At 47.3% G+C, this 19457-nt stretch overlaps 1 protein-coding gene and 2 long non-coding RNA genes across 6 annotated transcripts in view; 2 read left to right on the forward strand and 1 right to left on the reverse strand.

Annotated features, from left to right (window-relative positions):
• Positions 1 to 16657, forward strand: part of KCNJ16 (potassium inwardly rectifying channel subfamily J member 16) — a 40468-nt gene extending 23811 nt beyond the window's left edge. For all 4 annotated transcript variants that reach the window (XM_083874887.1, XM_083874884.1, XM_083874885.1 and 1 more), the window contains one exon: positions 14365 to 16657. In XM_083874887.1, the coding sequence (XP_083731013.1) occupies positions 14420 to 15703 (1284 nt within the window). In that variant the 5' untranslated portion in view covers positions 14365 to 14419 and the 3' untranslated portion in view covers positions 15704 to 16657. The remainder of the gene's footprint in view (positions 1 to 14364) is intronic.
• Positions 16658 to 16716: 59 nt separating this feature from the next.
• On the reverse strand, positions 16717 to 18544 carry LOC310916972. The gene is made up of 2 exons (XR_014591375.1): positions 18245 to 18544; positions 16717 to 18178 (listed from the first exon to the last, which is right to left on the reverse strand). It is a non-coding gene; the product is annotated as an uncharacterized lncRNA (long non-coding RNA).
• Positions 18457 to 19151, forward strand: LOC310916973. The gene is made up of 2 exons (XR_014591376.1): positions 18457 to 18496; positions 18543 to 19151. It is a non-coding gene; the product is annotated as an uncharacterized lncRNA (long non-coding RNA).
• The last annotated feature ends 306 nt before the right edge of the window (positions 19152 to 19457 follow it).

Genomic DNA, 19457 nt, shown 5'->3' on the forward strand with positions numbered 1-19457 from the left:
AAGTGGCCCCTCGTGCTCTCCAGGAAAGGCTGATCCCCAGCAGCCCTGGGAGAAAGAGCAATTTCCTACCTGGCTTTGTCCCACTCGAAGACAGACAAGGACAAGTCTGAGATGATGTTCACTTAATAAAAGTGGAGGCCATAAAACACAGGCCACTTTCCACCAGAGATCTCAGCAGGGAAGTCGAAATATTTCTATTTCCACTCACAAGCCTCCACCAGCTGTTTGACTGCTCATGAAAATCCTCTGAATTTTCCACAACTAAATGAGGACTCTTTCCAGGAGCGGCCTGTGGTGAGATTTCCAGTGCACTCTTGCTCTGGATAAACTCAGAATATTAATCTTTTCACGGTATTTTGTCATCACTACCAGTTATCCCACAAAGAAATGAGGCAGTTGGTGCCTCATGCAAAAAAAACCCCAAAACTCCAACAATTCCTGCAGTTTCTGTTGTTCAGGCCTCGGGAAGGTTTGATTTAGGACTTTTTTTCAGTGGGAATAAGTAATCAGTGCTTTGCTTTATCTCCCGTCTGCTGAAATGGAGTTCAGTGATTGGTGAGGCAGTTTTGGATGGAGGTGCAGTTGCCCTGGCAACAATCGGGAGTGAAATCAGAACCTTTGGAGCAGCCAGTGGAATGCGGTTCCACTCGGGTGACAACGGGTCAGAGCGCCTTAATGGGCAGAGTGCAATCCAGCAAATGGGATTTATTGCCACTGTGACACCAGGCTGACACTGTCCCTGCAAATTTCTCAGTGTGGGACAGACCTCGGCTGAAATCTGCTCAAAAAAAAAACTCGGGGGAAAATGCAGTTCATCATCTGGTTGGATTTTTGTGTGTCCCAGGGAGCTGGGAGGAATATCCTCCAAGAGAGTGGAACCCAATCTCCGCACACAGAGCCCTGATGAGTGGCTGTCCTGGACACCAGGGATGGTCCTGATAAACCAAAGGCTCCTCTCTGCAGGGTTCTGAGTGTGCTGGCCCAAACCTGCTGGAGAACTCCTGCACTTGCCGGGTTTTCACATGGCCACAACAATTCCCAGCGATTTCCAGGATGGTAATTCAGGCTCTTAAACCTTGATTGCGTTTGCTGACAGACAAGACCTTGCTGGAGCAGGTCCTAAAGCAACGCTGGAAGAAAAGGTTCCCTGTTCAGTGTGGAGGGGCAATATTTCATCCCTCCTGCCTGGAGGTTTTTCCAGCTCCTGCCATAAGGATCCTTTTATTCTGGAAGATCCCGGAGTTCTTTATAAATGGATACAATGCCCAGGATCAGAATAAGACAATGTGCTGCTTTAAGGAAATTCAGGTTAGGATGCCAAAATCTGCCCCTACGTGGGCACTATTTCACGACACACAGAGGACAGCAGGGAGCAGGTCAGACATGGAAAAGCTTCTTTATTTTCTGACTCCATCAACTTATATACACTTTGTACAAAAGCCAAATATTGGCTAAAAAAGGTTGCGACCTCATGAACCTCATTGGTCACTATTACCATCAATCATATTCTCCTCCCAGAGGAAAATTATGAAACACATTGATAAATTTTAAAAATACATATTGTTTACATGAAGATGCATGAGAATCATGCTGCAAAGATTCAAAGAGTCGAAAGCAAGAAAATCCAGGGCAACATCCCTACACCCTGAACCAGAAGCACAGAAAAGTTGGCAGCCCTTGGGATGTCCCCACAGGCCTCTGTCACACACAGAAATCCTGTTTTGGTGGCATCACAAATGGCCCTTGGCGCTCATTTTAAGTAGGTGGCCCTTGAAACCTTTCACCAATTTTCCTTTTGAATCAATGGAGGTGGTTCCCATTCATGTTTTGATTTGAAAAGCAGATTTATTGTTTTTCCCTCAGTCACACGGCTGGTACCTGCACATCCTTTCATTGTTGATGGGAGGCTTTTACAACAATCACAGCCCCGAGCTGGTGAGCTGTTCCTCTGCTTGGAATCAATCCTGGGGAACAATTGAGCCAGACAATGACACAACCTGGTTCTTCTCTTCCTCAGCGGGAAATGGGCTCGGAGCTTTGAATCCATAAACAGCCGGGGGTGTGGAGGGCGAGGAGTGACCTCAAAGTCGGGTTTTACATGGCAGAACAAAGAGATCCCCGAGCCTGATTGGAAAAACTCCCTGAGGGCAAATCGATGGAATAAGATCATAGTTATCATTACACGTCACAGCGTGGTTGTGATGTCTTGAGAGGGCTGAGCTGGAACAGAGAGTGGGCAGAGCTGGAGAATAAAGCAGAGATTTATTCCAAGGCCTCCAGGATCCACCTTGGGCAGGACAAGAGCCTGGCCAGGGCTACACCCAAGGGGGACCCAAAATGGTCCCCAAATGGCCAAAGGGTCCCCAGGTGTGACACTTGGATCAGTTTTGGTCCATTTGCAGCTTGGGCTTGAATTGTCCAATTGCAGCTGCAGGTTGTGAGGTCCCATCCTTGTTGTTCCTCCCTCCAGCCCCCCTTGTTTGTGCTCTTGGGCCTGAGAGTTGTCCTTGGTGTCCATTGGGGCAAGGATTTGTTTTGTGTCCCTGCTGTGTGCAGAGCTGAGTGACACTGACTGTGAGCTCAGGGCTGCCCCCCTGGCCACCACAGAACCTGAAACACAGGAAAGAGAAAACTCCAGGCATCAGCTGGAGCCCCTGGAAGCTCCTTCAGACATCAGGAACAGAGCCCTGGGTGCCTTTGGCAGCAGCAGGGACATCACTCCATCCCTGCAGCACTGGGCTGGGCTGGAGGCTCTGATGCCTTCAGGATTTCAGCTTTTGTATTTTCCATCTATTTGTGGTCCTGCAGTTCTTTAGTGCAGAACTCCAAACCCCCCACACACTGTGAGCTGCTCTTCCCCATGTTGGGCAGACACAACAATTCCTCTCCAGGCCTGGGGATCAAGGACCCCTCACTGCCTCAGGCCCAGAGATAGAAACAAAAGTGACTTGGGGGCAGCAAACTTGGGCTCAATGACTTCATTACCTGAAGCTGCAATTGGAGGATTAACCCCAATCTGCAAATGGACCAAAGTTATCAAAGTGTGAAACCCGTGACCTGTTGTCCATTTTGGGTGGGCTTCACCTGCCCTAAATGTACCTGCAGGCCCTTCAATAAATAAAACTGCTTTTTATTCCTTTGATTTTGTCTGGCCTCTGTTTTTAGGTAGCCCCAAAAGGCACCAGCTCATCCTCACAGATGTTTGGGGCCATTATTGCTCTCAGATCATTTTCCCTTTGTTCCAGCACTCCTGGAGCTGTTCCAGCACATCTGAGGTCTCTTTTTTCATTCTCCTCAGTCCTCACTTTCCTCCCCTCCCGTGATCAGCCTTGTGGTTGCTCGCAAATTAAAACACTCAAGTGGGTTTTTTTTGTTTGGTTTTGGTTTTGGTTTTGTTTGTTTGTTTTTGGTTTGCTTGTTTTGTTGTGGGTTTTTTTTTGGTTTTGTTTTCATTTTTTTTTCCTGTGGGAAACACTACTTTGTGTCCTCCAAAGATTTCCCATCCCAAAGATCTGTCTCATCCCGAGGTGATGGAGTTTGGCAGCACAAGGAATATTCCAGAGGAGGAATGTCACCAGCCTGAGCTCGTGATCTGGGGCTGGGCAGGCCTTGGCAGTGATTTGGGGTTTCTTTAATCACTCTGGATTTGTGTGACTCTGGAAGGACTCTGGCTCTGAGCAAGTGATGCTGTAATTCCATTTTATTCCATGAAAACGACCCAGGAAAAATACAGCACCCAAAACAGGATAAATCTCCCACTGAGGCTGAGCACATCACTCCTGAATTTAATTTAATTTGGGTGGCCCATCATTTTTCCACCTCCCAGCTAGTCTGGAGTGAACCAGGGAACAGTGACAGTAAATTTCAAACCAGAGGGTGAAATTCTCTCTTGTCTCTGGTGACAGCAGCCCTGTAAATGTAACTTGGATTAAATGAGAGAGACATTTATTTCACAGGCCCACAGCACCTGTGAGGCCAAACAGAAAAGTTGTCTCTCAAAACAATCTCTGGGAATTGCTTTGGCAATAAAATCAACCCCGCTGCAGTTTAGATATCATTCTTGTGTGTGTGTGGAGTGTTGACATTTGCAATGTAGCAGGTTTTCTATTCGATGTATTTTTGTTAACACGGGGCTCTGATAAGATCTGCTCGCTCCTTCACACTGTTTGCCTGGAGAAGTAAAACAGGAAAAACAGCTGAGCAGCAGCTTGGAATGGGCTGAGTTCCCATCCAGGAGCTCCTGCACTCAGCACTGCTGGGGGAAAAAATCTTCCACGCAAAGGGCAAAACACAGATTTCCAGTCCTGGGCTTGGAGGGGCACAAATCAGCCTCTGTGCAAGTCACAGGGAGCAAAAATCCTGTTTAAAACAATCCCTATATTTAATTTTTTGTTAAAGGCAACTTCTAGATATACGCATTCCTCACATCCACAGACCTGGATAAGGGGCACAGGGATGTTGGAATATCCCTGGCATAAGATTATGGGAATATACCTGGAGAAGGGGCACAGGAATGTTGGAGTGTCCCTGGAAAAGGAGCACAGGAATACTGGAATATTCCTGGAGAAGGGGCACAGGAATACTGGAATATCCTGGAATAAGGGGCACGAGAATATTGGAATATCCCTGGAAAAGAAGCACAGGAATATTGGAATATCCCAAAATCAGGAGCACAGGAATATTGGAATATCCCTGGAAAAGAAGCACAGGAATGTTGGAATATCCTGGAATAAGGGGCACGAGAATATTGGAATATCCCTGGAAAAGAAGCACAGGAATATTGGAAAATCTCTGGAGAAGGGGCACAGGAATATTGGAATATCCCTGAATAATGAGCACAGAAATATTGGAATATCCCTGGAAATGGAGCACAGGAATACTGGAACATCCGTGGACTGGGGGCACAGGAATATTGGAATATCCCTGGAAATGGAGCACAGGAATACTGGAACATCCCTGGACTAGGGGCACAGGAATATTGGAATATCCCTGAATAAGGGGAACAGGAGTGTTGGAATATCCCTGGATAAGTGGCACAGGAATACTGGAATATTCCTGAATAAGGAGCACAGGAATATTGGGATATCCCTGGGCTGGGGCACAAGAACGTTGGGACACCCCTGGAATAAGAATGTTGTAATGTCCCTGGATAAGGGGCACAGGAATGTTGGAATATCCCTGGACTGGGGGCACAGGAATGTTGAGATACCCCTGGCATAAGAGTGTTGGAATATCCTGGAATAACGGGTAAAGGAATACTGGAATTTCCCTGGACAAGGGGAACAGGAATATTGGAATATCTCTGGACAAGGGGCACAGGAATATTGTAATATCCCGGAATAAAGGGCACAGGAATACTGGAATACCCCTGTATAAGGAGCACAGGAATACTGGAATATGCTGGAATAAAGTGTACAGGAATACTGGAATGCCCCTGTATAAGGAGCACAGGAATACTGGAATACCCCTGTATAAGGGGCACAGGAATACTGGAATGCCCCTGTATAAGGAGCTCAGGAATACTGGAATATCCTGGAATAAAGAGCACAGGAATACTGGAATGCCCCTGTATAAGGGGCACAGGAGTGTTGGAAAAGGCTCCCAGCTGGCAGCACGGTGTCTCCAGGCTGTGCTGTCCCGCTGGCCTCTCCTGGAGTGCAGCAAACAGGAAGGAGAGGAGCTGTGCCTGCCTCAGGAAGCTGAGCTGCACAGGGTGACGTTAAGGAAGCTGTCCCCAAGCCTGGAAGAACCCTTTGGAATATCAACTCCTGCCCGCCCCCAGATTCCCAGATTATTAATACCCTGCTGTGTTTTGGGAAGGGGCAGAGCAGCCAATAACGGAGCTGAGGGTGTTGGCTCCCTGAAATGAGCACTCAGCACTCTCTGATCTCATTCTGTCATTGTTCCTGCCCCGCCACTCACCTACTGCTGATTGCATTAATTCATTAATTACATCATGGCTATTCAGAGCTGCGACAAACTGTTCTCCTGCTCCAGGCCAACCAGGGCCAGGGGACGTAAAGTTCCTCCAGGAATTCTGCTGGGGTTGTGAAGGCTGAGGGAAATCCATGGGGTGCAGAATGGGGTGGAATCTGCAGAAAGGTGGGAATGAAACTTCCCTGGGCATCAGTGATGCCTTGGAAAGGCTGAGCTGGAGCAGAGAGTGGGCAGAGCTGGAGAATAAAGCAGAGATTTATTCCAAGGCCTCCAGGATCCACCTTGGGCAGGACAAGAGCCTGGCCAGGGCTACACCCAAGGGGGACCCAAAATGGTCCCCAAATGGCCAAAGGGTCCCCAGGTGTGACACTTGGATCAGTTTTGGTCCATTTGCAGCTTGGGGTTGAATTGTCCAATTGCAGCTGCAGGTTGTGAGGTCCCATCCTTGTTGTTCCTCCCTCCAGCCCCCCTTGTTTGTGCTCTTGGGCCTGAGAGTTGTCCTTGGTGTCCATTTGGGCAAGGATTTGTTTTGTGTCCCTGCTGTGTGCAGAGCTGAGTGACACTGACTGTGAGCTCAGGGCTGCACCCCTGGCCACCACAGAACCTGAAACACAGGAAAGAGAAAACTCCAGGCACCATCAGGACAGACACCCTGAGTCAGGGGAGGAGGAAATGCTAATTAGCACTGATATCTGATTGCCTGACAGATAATTTGCATTAAAGCCCAGGGGCCTGCTGAACTAAGGAGTAGGTTGGTTACTGGTTTACAAAGGGAAAAGCCAGAAAATACATTTTTTTCAGCTGTTCCATCTCTGTGTGACTGCCCCTGGATCTCTGGATCTCTGGAAGTGTCCAAGGCCAGGTTGGATGGGGCTGGAGCACCCTGGTGCAGTGGGAGCTGTCCCTGCCCATGGCAGGGGGTTGGATGAAGATGATCTCTCAGGTCCTTTCCGACCCAAACCATTCCATGATTTTCAGCTCTGGGATGTGTCCCAGCTGTTGCACTTTAAAGAATTGAAACTGCAGGAGCTTGAGCAGAAATGGAGGCTCTTCGGTCCTGTCAGCTGGAAATGAAAATGCAAATGGCTCTCAGATGATGATGATGATGGGAAGAGAACCAGGAATTTCCAGGCAGGAGGAGGGATGACAGTGGCCCTGTGGGGATCCAGCTGCCCCATCCCAGTGTGGGACACAGGCTGAGCCTTGACTCACATTCCTGCTCACTTTATTTCCTTACTGGGCCATCCCAGTTCAGTCCCAGTTCAGCCCCAGTTCAGGCTCAGCTGTGCTGAGGGTCTGCTGAGTGTCCATGGGGTACACTTTGACAGCAAGAATGTGGATAATTGTTAAATATATAAAATGAATCTCCTCCACTTGTCGCACATCCTATGCAGCAGATGACTTTTTTTCGGAAAGACTGAGTATTATCTCAGAGAAAATAAAACTGGTCACCTGCAGCTTTATTCCTAAACTTTGCAAAATATTTTTCTGCCTAAACACAAGCAGAAAAATAAAATACCTTTTTTTTAACTTTATCTTATTAGTGGAAAGTCTTGAATTGCTATTTGAGAGAGACAACAAACATCAAGGATCTTTGAGCCAAACAAATTAACTGCCATATCAGAGAACTGCAGGAGTTAATCCCATAATGAAATAGTGTATGTAAAAAAAGATTGCACCAAATTATTTGACTGCCCTGCTGGGTCCAGTCCCCTCCCTGCAGGAGCTGCTGGAGCTGAGGGTTGGGCAGAGGAAGAGACTCCCCAGAGGGAGCAGTTTTAGGTTTCCCCCCTGCCAAAGTGTCTGGGACAAGGAATGGCAGCGAGGCCCCAAATCAAGAGTGTGGAGTTGCCAGCACTTTCCATCTCTCCCGGTATTTCAGTGTTTCCACTGCTGGCTCCTGCCTGAAGCCCTGCAGTGCCTACAGTGCAAATAAATCCAAATAGACACTCACAGCTTTCTATGGATTTTGGGAATTGCTCTGAGCTCTTTGAACCTGTCCTGTGGCTTCGAAATGGGCAACCAGCCTTCAGCAAGGAGCAGCCTCCAGTCTGTCCTCTCTGACTTTAAAGGGCCAAACATCTTAATTTTTATTTATTATTTATAATTGGTTTTTGTTGTAAGGAGATCTGGTTTCACTCAGATGAATTAAATGTCAATATCTCTGGTGCTGTGAGTTGTTCCAGTGGGGATCACGGCACCACTGAGTGACTCAAAAAACTCTGCAAAGCTCTGCTGCTCTTTGGTGTCCCCGTCTGGTCCCTAAAACGCTCAATAAACACTTTGATATTTTGATATTGGTGATTTAGGTCTCTGTCTGTATGGAGGCATTGAATGAGGAGTCTAAGAAACAAGTCATATTTTGCTCTGGGTTTGGGTGTGTTAGGATCAGAATGGTTTTGGGTTGGAAAGGGACCTGTGTGTTATTTCTTTTATTAATAAATAATATATTAATATATTATTATCATGATACTACATAATATATAAATATATTATTGTTTCATATAATTTATATTAATATAATAAATATAAATATAAATAAATAATTATGTATAATAATATAGAAATATTAATATACACTTTATTTATTTATTTTTACTGGCAATATTTTCTTCTGCTGCTGAAAGGGTTTTGTACAAAAAAAAAGGGTCCAGGTGTTAGCTGCAAGGTGGTGATGTCTGCAGAGCTGAGTGCTCCAGGCTGCTGCAGCCTTTAGTGACCTGCAGCGCTCACTTGGCTCAGCTGGAGGGATGGGGAGAACCAACATTTTTGCTTTTCAAGGGAAATTTGAGCCTTTTAAAAGCTTCACTCCGGTGGCATCCAGGATGTCCCTGTGGGTGTGGGGTTGGAGCTTCCATTGGGATGGGCTCCAGCTGTGAAGGCAGCACAGCTGCTGGTCCTGCTCTGTTGTGGGAACCCCCCTCCTACATCCCCCAGATCTGGCTCTGGGGTCACCTTAGGGGATTTTCTGTTCCCTTTCCCCTCGCAGAGCTGCCCTGCAGTCACCTGTGGGGATCTGAGCTAAAAAACATTAACTATGTTGGTTTAAGCTGGCAGAGGGCAGGGCTAGATGGGATTTTGGGATGGAATTCCTGGCTGTGAGGGTGGGCAGGCCCTGGCACAGGGTGTCCCTGGATCCCTGGGAATATCCAAGGCCATGGATATTGGAGCGCCCTGGGACAGTGGAAGGGCACATCAGAAGCAGAAGGATTGGCTGTGAGTACCAGAAGAAACCCTTTTGCAACAAAAAGAGTGAGAGGAAGGAAGGAAAGAAAGAAGGAAGAGCTTTAATGCTGTCCTACAATAGATTTATTTAGGTTTTTGTGGGTGGTGGATTTATTTTTTTTTTTTTTAAGGAACAAGCTTTGGAGCCAATCCCAAAGCAGCTCCCAAGGTTCTGACTTGTCACATTTCTGGTCTCTGGGCTGAAACCCTTCCAGGGTTACACAACAATGACTAAAACTGGAAACCTTTCAGATCATTTCCAAAATGCAGCAGGAAACTGAGGTGATTGCTGAAGCAACACTGGAAAGAGAAAGAGACAGAGACACTTCTGTGTGTGGGGGTGAGACCGAGCACCCAAATTAATTTGGAGGTTTGGGCTTGTTTTCTTTTTGATTTGATCTCAGAATTATCCTGGAGCCCAGATCTTCACATTGTTTTGCTTAATGTTTTACAAACAGGCTGTTGAGTGAAGTTTGTCACCGAACAAAAATTCACCCCTATTGTTTACACAATGGGAAAAGGGAGTCATAAAAGGGGTGTAGCAGCAATTTGTTAGGTATTAGGTTACGGTGCAAGAGGGATTATCCTCACAAAACACTGAGCCCTGAACTCCAAATATCGGGATTAAATTGACAATTACATCCAGTCAAAAGGCTCAGCTTGATGCTGGAGGCTTTGAAGTGACTGAGCTGACAATCAGGAGTTGTTCTGGCACAGCTCGAGAGGAACTACATGAAAATATAAATGTGATAAGAAAATCTGCTCCTGTTGGTGTTTGCTTTGTGGCAGCTCTTCAGTGGGTAAAAGCAGGGGCTTGGGCTGGTCCCTGGTTGTGCCACTGCACTCCCTTCATGACCTTTGAAATACAGGGATTTCCTCCTGTGTCTGATTGGGGGGAAAAGTTTAAAAAATACCAGTTTGGGGGTTCGGTGTGGAGATCTCTGGAGAGCTTCTTTATCTCCCTGAGCATTTCAGGATCCAACACAGAAAATCCTGGCCTGGGCTTGGGTAATTAAGAATTATTATCAGAGTTTCTGAACTCTGATACATTTATGCTTTAGAATAACTCTCTGCTATTTAATCTAAAGGAATCTTTGGAGATTTCTCTGTTTCTGCCTTCCTACCACCCTGCCTGGCTTTGCTGCTTTATTTTTATCTCTGACAAGCTTCCACTTCAAGGGGGGAAATATATTTATAAGGACTGAGAGCAAAATATCCTGTGAACTTCAGCCGTGCTGCAATGCAAGGGGAGGCTCACGATGTGCACAAACATGCCCAGAAATCCAGGAAAAAACCCAGAGAAAGCAAAAGCAAGACAGAAAACGGGGAGGGTTTCTGTGTCAGTGTTAGAGGAAGGTGAAAACGCTTCCTGGCAACATCTGAGAGTCATTTGCAATGACAGATCCCTGAGCTTTAGTGAGTGGAGAATGTTTTTAAATCCTCCCCCAGCCCCTTTGGTTAATCTTTACCAGGTAACAGGAGCTCTCGTGGAATCGTGGGGCTTTCTTAGGGATGTGTCAAATATTTCCAGTTTGGAGAAAATCAGGCTTTTGGAACGACTGGGAGTGAGGTTGGAGGTTCATCAGTCTGGTGGGGGCTCTGGGATAAATTTGGTGATGATCAGATTCTCCTGAGGGTTCTGGAGGGAGGGAGAAACCCCTGGGCTCCCGAACTCCCCGTGCTCATCTGGAACAGGGAAATCTGTTCCATATTGTTCCATTTGTGTCCCCAGGAATGAGGGACAGATCCTAACCCTGATTTACAGGATCCAGGAACACGGCAGGGCGGGTCTTCGGGCCTGAATGTTCTGAGCAACATCGATGTCACGGAGTTATTAATTGTGATTGTTAATTGTTATGGTTGTTATTGCACTCCGGAGACTTGAAGGGGTGGCCTTGAAAAGCGCAGGTTTGGATTGTGTTTGAGCACACCCAAAAATACTGGGCAACTTTTTTTGATGCTTTGGAGTGGCTGAGGAGATTCTTTCCAGAGATTTTGGGTCACCTGGGGCAGTCTGCATTGTGAAATTTGGGATTTTGGGTCACCTGGTGCAGTCTGCACTGTGCAGTTTGGGATTTTAGCTCACCTGGGACAGTCTGCACTGTGAAATTTGGGATTTTGGGTCACCTGGGGCAGTCTGCATGGTGAAATTTGGGGGTTTTAGCTCACCTGGGGCAGTCTGCCCTGTGCAGTTTGGGGTTTTATCTCACCTGGGGCAGTCTGCCCTGTGCAGTTTGGGGTTTTATCTCACCTGGGGCAGTCTGCCCTGTGCAGTTTGGGGTTTTATCTCACCTGGGGCAGTCTGCCCTGTGCAGTTTGAGGTTTTATCTCACCTGGGGCAGTCTGCACTGTGCAGTTTGGGGTTTTAGCTCACCTGGGACAGTCCCCACTGTGCAATGCCAAATGCCTCTGAGAAATCCAAGTTGTAACAAAGCCAAGAAAGCTTCACTCAGGTCCTGGAGCAATCCTTGTCTGGCAGCCCTGCTCTGCACTGGTTCTTTTTGCTCCATCCACCTCCAGGGCTGGATGTTTGATTTTGTTTAGGGAGCTTTTCATCCCCTTCCCTTTCTTATTGCAGACATACTTTGGATTGTTTTGGGAAATCCCAACCTGTTCCATGGCTTCCTACACCAGCCCAAAACTCATCTCAGACATCCACGGGAGCATTTCTATAATGACAAGTTTTACTTAGAAGAAACCCTGTGTAGAGTCAGAGTTCCCCAAACCAGTCACCTCCACGCCAAAGTTGTCTCCTGGTTGTGGCAGATGAGCAGAAAATCAGAGTGGCCTTTACTCTTTACTTGGTGTCACCATCCAAGGTTCTTTCCATCAAAATCTGAAGGTGATGCCAGTGAAACACAGTTTTGGAGATGTGAAGATTTTCTGGTGGTGACAGCAGAGAGTGGAATCCACTCAGGAGCCTTTGATCCATGAAGTTGAGTCCCCTTTAGAGTCCTGGGATGTTTGGGAGTGTTTTCAAGGCTCTCAGGATTGAAGCAGTCAGTAAGAAAAGTGGTGGAATCATGGAATATTGAATTGGGAGGGATGAAGGATGGTCCAGTCCAGCTCCTGGCCCCGACACCCCAACAATCCCACCCTGGGAGCGTTGTCCAAACTCTCCTGGAGCTCTGGCAGCCTCAAGGCCATGCCCATTCCTCTAGGGGAAGAACTTTTCCCAAAATCCAACCTAAACCTCCCCTGGAACAGCTCCAGCCATTCCCTGGTTCCTGCCCTTGTCAGGGAGCAGAGACTGGAGCTGCCCCTCAACACAAAACCCTACAAATGTTTTTATTTAAGATCACAGTGGCTCCTTTTATTTAACATCATATTGGCTCCTGATTACAGTTCACTTCTTTTTCACACCTCACATTATGAGGCCCTTAAAAAAAAAACCACTAAAAAAAAAAAACCCCAGCCCTCAACAGTTTCCAGTTTTTTGTTTGTTGTTAAACACGACTTTGAAAATGTTGGGTCAAGCGTCTTCAATAGACCCGGCTGCCGTGTTTGTTTAAAACTCTGAGTAAAGCAAGTCATATGAATGTTTCCAAAGACCCCATTCCAAGAAGTATTTTTGGAAACATTAATGTTGTGTTTTTTAATGAAGGCCACATTCTGAGGCTACGACACCATATGTCACATTCATTTCTGGACTGGAAAAAAAAAAAAAAAGGGAAAAAAAAAAGAGAGAGAGAGAGAAAAAAAAGAAATGGAAACTATGTTTGGCTTTTAAGTGTTTTTGGATGAATGTCTCTGCATGCTTGTCATTGTTCCTTGGATGAGGGGAGAGTTCTTGGGCTGTTAATCCAGCCCATCCTATATATTTTACACTCCTTGGGCCTGACTCTGCTCTGCCTGGAAGTGTGTGCAGTCATTTCTGCTCAGGCAAAGGGAGTGAAGACCTGAGGAAAAGAATTCCCCCAGGAAAGTTGGTTTTTCTGAAAATCGCTTTTCTTAAATTCATTTTCCATGGATTTCTTGGCGCCGTCAAAAACCTACATCCGAACTCTGAAACCAGCTTGAAAATGGGAAAAGGGCTTGTCATTTTTCCATCAAAAACTTGCAGTTTCTGGAAGAATAATGACAGGTTTCCCACAAAAATTTTAGGGTGGTTTTTGTTTGTTTGTTTGTTTTCTTTAGGAATGTCAGTTAGAAGCATGAAATTAGCAAAAAATTGGAATTTTTCTGCTGTGTCCTCACCACTTCTGATTGGTTTGTGTGTTAATGGTTGGGATGTCATGGAATGAGCTGGGGACCTGCAGGAAAAGGATTTGCCTTTTTAAATGATGCATTTTTTTATTGGATTCCAGGTGATGAGGTCTCAATTTCTAACATAATTCTTGCTCTTAGTCACTAAATATGGCCCAGGACTGGCGCTGCTCAGTTCTTCTCTGCTCTGACAGAAGAATCTCCTAATCCACATCACTTCCTAAATTTGTGTCACCCACAACTTCCATTAACACCCTCCATGTTTGTTTCAGACTCATTAATCAAGATTTAAATATTTTTGGCAGCCGGATATTTTTTTCGTTTGCCTTAAGGAAGGATTTCAGAAGCTTTCCAGGACCTCGGAGGGGTTTCTTTTTTCATTTGAAATGTAAATTATTTTCTTCAAATGGAACAAACATGTCTCTGTAGCACCAGCTCAGTCAAGAGCAGGTTTTTCTGGGCAATGCTGGAACATAAATAATGATGGATGATCGTGTGATTGATAAATTTTTTGGTTAAAACACACCAGCACTGGATTTCCCTGCCTGTGTGACTGAAGTTTTACCTCTAAATAGGGGGGGTTATCCCTTTTCTGTTTTCCTAATGAAGGAAAATGAGGAAAATTGCAAAAAGTAATTAATTACCTCCAATATTTGGCCAAATTTAAGTGGTTTGTGCCATTTCTGACTGCTCAAGGGAGCTCATCCTGCTTGTAGTGTTGCTTCATGGGATCATTAAAGGAATTACTCACAACAGAATCACCACAAATGTTTTGATTTCTCTTTTCATCCACAGACCAAATGTTGGGGTTGATAAGGACATTTCTAACTGGTTGAATTTGTAGCTGTCTCATATTTCCAGGCCTGCTTTTGAGCAAAGTTGTGTAATGGATGTCACAGCCTGTGCCCTTCCAAAAATTACCCGTGATGGCCACGGAGTAAACGGGATCAGATTTGGAAATTCAAATAAAAACAGACTTTCTCCTTTATTTCACAGATTTCCAATGAGCAAAGAAAACAACCCCTGGGGCCTTGTGTAAGCTGAGGCAGAGATGAGGAAGATGAATGACCAAAGTGGCTGCTACAGGCCCGTGAACATCCAGGGAAACAAGGTCAGTTACCGCGGCACCTGCCGGGACAGCCCGGAGAAGGAGGTGAAGAAGCTGCAGAGGAGATTTCTCCACAAGGACGGCAGCTGCAATGTCTACTTCAAGCACATCTTCGGGGAGTGGGAGAGCTACGTGGTGGACATTTTCACCACGCTGGTGGACATCAAGTGGCGCCACATGTTTGTGATCTTCTCCCTGTCCTATGTGCTGTCGTGGCTGTTCTTCGGCCTGGCCTTCTGGCTGATCGCCGTCCAGCACGGGGACGTGTTTGGTGATGAGGAGCTCACCCCGTGCGTGGCCAACGTGCACAGCTTCACGGGAGCCTTCCTGTTCTCCCTGGAGACCCAGACCACCATCGGGTACGGGTACCGCTGCGTGACCGAGGAGTGCTCGCTGGCCATCCTCATGGTCATCCTGCAGTCGGTGCTGAGCTGCATCATCGACACCTTCATCATCGGGGCCGCCCTGGCCAAGATGGCCACGGCCCGCAAGAGGGCCCAGACCATCCGTTTCAGCTACTACGCCGTGGTGGGGCTGAGGGACGACAAGTTCTGCCTGATGTGGCGCATCGGGGACTTCCGGCCCAACCACATGGTGGAGGGCTCGGTGCGGGCCCAGCTGCTGCGCTACAAGGAGGACAAGGAGGGCAGGATGACCATGGAGTACCGGGACCTGAAGCTGCTCAACGACCAGATCATCCTGGTCACACCCGTCACCGTGGTCCACGAGATCGACAGCGACAGCCCCTTGTACGGCCTGGACCGCAAAGCTCTGGCCAAGGACAACTTTGAGATCTTGGTGACATTCGTCTACACGGGCGACTCCACGGGGACCTCCCACCAGTCGCGGAGCTCCTACGTGCCCAGGGAGATCCTGTGGGGACACAGGTTCAACGACGTCCTGCACGTCAAGAAGAAGTACTACAAGGTGGACTGCCTGCAGTTCGAGGAGACCACGGAGGTGTACGCCCCTCACTGCAGCGCCATGCAGCTGGACAGGAAGGAGCAGGAGTGGAGCCGCGCCGAGAAGAAGACGGGGGAGAAACCGGAGGAGAAGTCAGCCCTGGAAATGAAGCCCAGCCAAAAGTCCTTCAGCGCCGTCGCCCTCGTCACCAGTTGTGAGGATCCTGAGGAGCCTGTGACAGCTGCCAGCCAGCCTCCTGGAGAGGATTCCTACAGGAAAGCAGCCGTGACCTTGAGCAGGCTCTCCATAGAGTCCCAGATCTGACTTTTCCTGCCCTTCAAAGCCCTCCCAACAAATTGTCCCCTCGTAGCTCCTCGAATACAAACTACAGACAATGTGCAGCAGTATTTGTATCCCAGACCTCGTGCCCACACTCTCACACACTGTCACACACTGTCACACACTGTCACTCTGTGGGCTGCCAGGGGCAGCTCTGCACTGGTTGCTGTGGGCACAAGGGAGCAGCTTCCACTTGGGATGTCCTGAGAGCCCCTGCCCTTGAACAAACCCTGTGAGAACTTCCTTCCCCTGCAGGGACCAGGGCTGGCCATGCCCAGAGACACAGGATGACCTCAGCAGGGCACACAAACTGTGCCCTGTGCCCTCTGGGTTGAAAAGCTGCCTCATTGGTTTGGAAAGCCCATTCCCAGTCCCTCCAGGAGGCTCAGAAGCTCCGTTATCCCAACAGATGATTCCTCATCCCAGAGCTCCTTTGGAAAATCTGTGGGGCTGTTCTTTGTACAACAAAGGAATAACTGATCCCAGTGTTCCTGGGTGGCTTTGGACACCTGTTCACACCCTGCTCAGTCCTATGGGATCCACAGTGGGGTCCTGGAGAGCTTTCACTCCCTAATCATGAACCATTCCCTGAGGTGCTGCTGCCTCAGCAGCTGGAGAAATACAGGAGATAAAAAAAAAAAAAAATCAAAACAAGGCCTCCAGTTTTAAATCAGCAAAATCAGGTTGAGCCTTGAGGAGATGATCATGTCTGGAGTGAGCCGTGCAATATTTTATATCAAATCCTCTTTTCATTTCACTTCGCTTTTCTTTTTAGCGTGTTGCACTTCCTTGCAAAGACAAAGATCAATCTGGAGAACAAACAGGGTGATTTTGTCAAAATGAAAAACGCTTGTCTGAGACGGCTGTGCAAAAACGATCCTTCACGGAGAAATCCAACAACTCCTCTGTCGGCTCCAACCGGGGGAAAAAAAAGGAAAACTCTGATGCTCTAAAGGTGTCTGTGACGTGCAAGTTGCACATCCCTGTAATTACGATGAGCAATGCCTCATCATGCTTTTGCCCCTGATGATTGCAGCTCGTTTGTGTTGTGTTTAATTACCCTGCAAATGTAAAATAATCACATCGGAGTTCGCGGGGCTGAGCTCACCCGGCCTTAGCAGCAAAGAAATCCAGTGTTTGCCTGCTCTCTGTGCTCACTGGAACCCTCCTGTCTCCACAGGGGAGTTTGTCCCACCTTGCTCAGGTTTTTAGGGAGCTGAGGGATGAGTTTATCCTGGAAATGTTCATCCCTCTACATTTATTGTGGAAGGAGATGAAACGACTGCCGTGGAAATGCTGGCTGACTTTAGGCTGCTAAAATTAGGTCTGACGAGTCATTCACATCACTCTGACTAATTAATTGGGTTTTTATGAGCTCATCACGTTTAATGAAGAAAAAAATAGCCTGCTAAGTGCTCTTTTTTTTTTTTTTTTTTTTTTTTTTTTTCCTGCTATTTACTCCATGCAGTAGTAGGATCGCTGGATTATTTTAATATATTTCTCTTTTGCTAGCACTTGTCTCTGGATAAACATGACTCCTTTAGGTAAAACTGAAGCCTGAGGGGTGTTAGTTATTTCAAAACTCATTAATTATCCTATTTTATGTGCTGATTCATCAGCAGCAACCACTTATAAGTGCAGTGAAAGCCATCTCCTTGTATCCTGGATTTAAACACTGGCAGACATGGGGGAAATAGTCTAGGAAAAAAAATGGCAAGGAATGTAGGAAAAAGTAGGAAAATGTGGAAGGGTCTCAGTACTTCTGTGGTGTTGGAAAAAAACACCATTGGGATTGAATAAAATAGAATATCACCTTCCAGACATGGGAATTAACCCTTCCACTCCCCTCAGATCCTGGCTGGGACGCTTTTATTTAATGCTGGGCACCTCTTTTTTGGGAAAGACGTGGAGGAATTGGAAGGGAATTGGGGGATGTGGAAAAGCTGTCAGTGAGGAAGGAGGGAAATGGCTCATGGTGGTTCAGCCCTAAGAAGGGGTGGGAGGCACAGAGCTCTCAAACACAGAAATTGTATTTGGGAAGGGGGAAAATCTGGGGCTGGGAGAGCATGGCACAGGAAGAGATGGGATTAAACTGGGGGGAAAGGGAGGGGAAATAATTAGGAAACACTTAAAGAGGGTGAGGGTGACAGAGATAAGGGTTTGTAACCTTTGTGGCGGGTTTGGGAAACCTGATGAAGAAAGAAGCAGAATCAGCCATGGCAGAAAGTCCCCCCTGTAACTTCCCAAGCCTTCTGCTGTGGTGGCTGGTGTGCCAATAATGTAAATGCTCTTCCTTGGAGAAACAACAACCTTCAGGTTTCATGTATGTGGTGATTCCCCTGAGGGAGAAACCCCAGGAGACTGCTCTGCCCTCAGGGCGAGCAAATGTGCTCCTTCCATGAGGCTTTGGGGTTGATATGCAAATCGCTTATACCTCATTGGTCCTTTCCCTACTTCCGCCTTTTTGCCCTGTCTGATTGGTGCATTTCCAATCCTTCCTCTGATTGGTTAATTTTTCCTTTCTACCTTACCTGATTGGTCTGTTTCCAATCCTTCCTCTGATTGGTTCATTTCTTAATCCTCCACCTGATTGGCCAAATTGTGTAGCCCCACCCCCTGGCTTCCCTGTAAAAGTCCCTGGTCTGTCTGGTTCTTCTCCCCTGGATCCATTTGAGGTCGCAGCGGAATAAAGGCTCTGAGGAACTTCCAGACAAAGACCCCGTCTCTCCTTTCACATCACCCTGAAGGCTCAGCTCACGGCTGAGCTGGAATCACTGGGCTGAGCTGGAATCACTCACTGGGCTGAGCTGATATCACTCACTAGGCTGAGCTGGAATCACTGGGCTGAGCTGGAATCACTGGGCTGAGCTGGAATCACTCACTGGGCTGAGCTGATATCACTCACTAGGCTGAGCTGGAATCACTGGGCTGAGCTGGAATCACTGGGCTGAGCTGGAATCACTCACTGGGCTGAGCTGATATCACTCACTAGGCTGAGCTGGAATCACTGGGCTGAGCTGGAATCACTGGGCTGAGCTGGAATCACTCACTGGGCTGAGCTGGAATCACTGGGCTGAGCTGGAATCACTCACTGGGCTGAGCTGGAATCACTGGGCTGAGCTGGAATCACTGGGCTGAGCTGGAATCACTGTGGCAGTTGCAGACATACCTGTGTGACCAGGTGTGTCACCCTGATTTTTCAGCCTTCTGATGTTTTCATTCTTGGACTGGAGCTTTCTCATTAATTGTAAGAAAAACCCAGAGTGATGTTTAGTAAATAACGTGTTCCTTTCCATGGGGAAAGACAAATTGATGGAGTTCTAAGTTGACCACTGGGGTCAGAGAGGTGCTACTCTCCTCCTCCAATCTCTGATCAAATTCCAAACCCTATTTAAACCCCAAACCAAAATAAACTTTCTTTCTCATCTCATAACCTGAGTGTGGTTCTTTCGTGTCCTCTGGCGACACAGGTGTGTCCTTTCCAGGACACTTTTCTGGGGACATTGTGGCACTGACCCCTGACCACTGACCGCCACTGACCACAATATTCTGCTCTGTGACCCTGTGATTCCCACCCACAGGGCATGTCCCACATGGGCACTGCTGGCTTTTCAAGGGCTCACCCACAGTGTTTGATTCATCTCAGAGTAAAGGGGTGAGACATTGCTGGAATAAGTGACAAAAATCCCCACGTTCCTCCCCAAGGTGCCAATTCCAGGTGCTGGGTGCCAAAGCAGCT

Source organism: Zosterops lateralis (genome assembly GCF_965231275.1).
Source record: "Zosterops lateralis genome assembly, chromosome: 18".
In the NCBI taxonomy this organism is placed as follows: Eukaryota; Metazoa; Chordata; class Aves; order Passeriformes; family Zosteropidae; genus Zosterops; species Zosterops lateralis.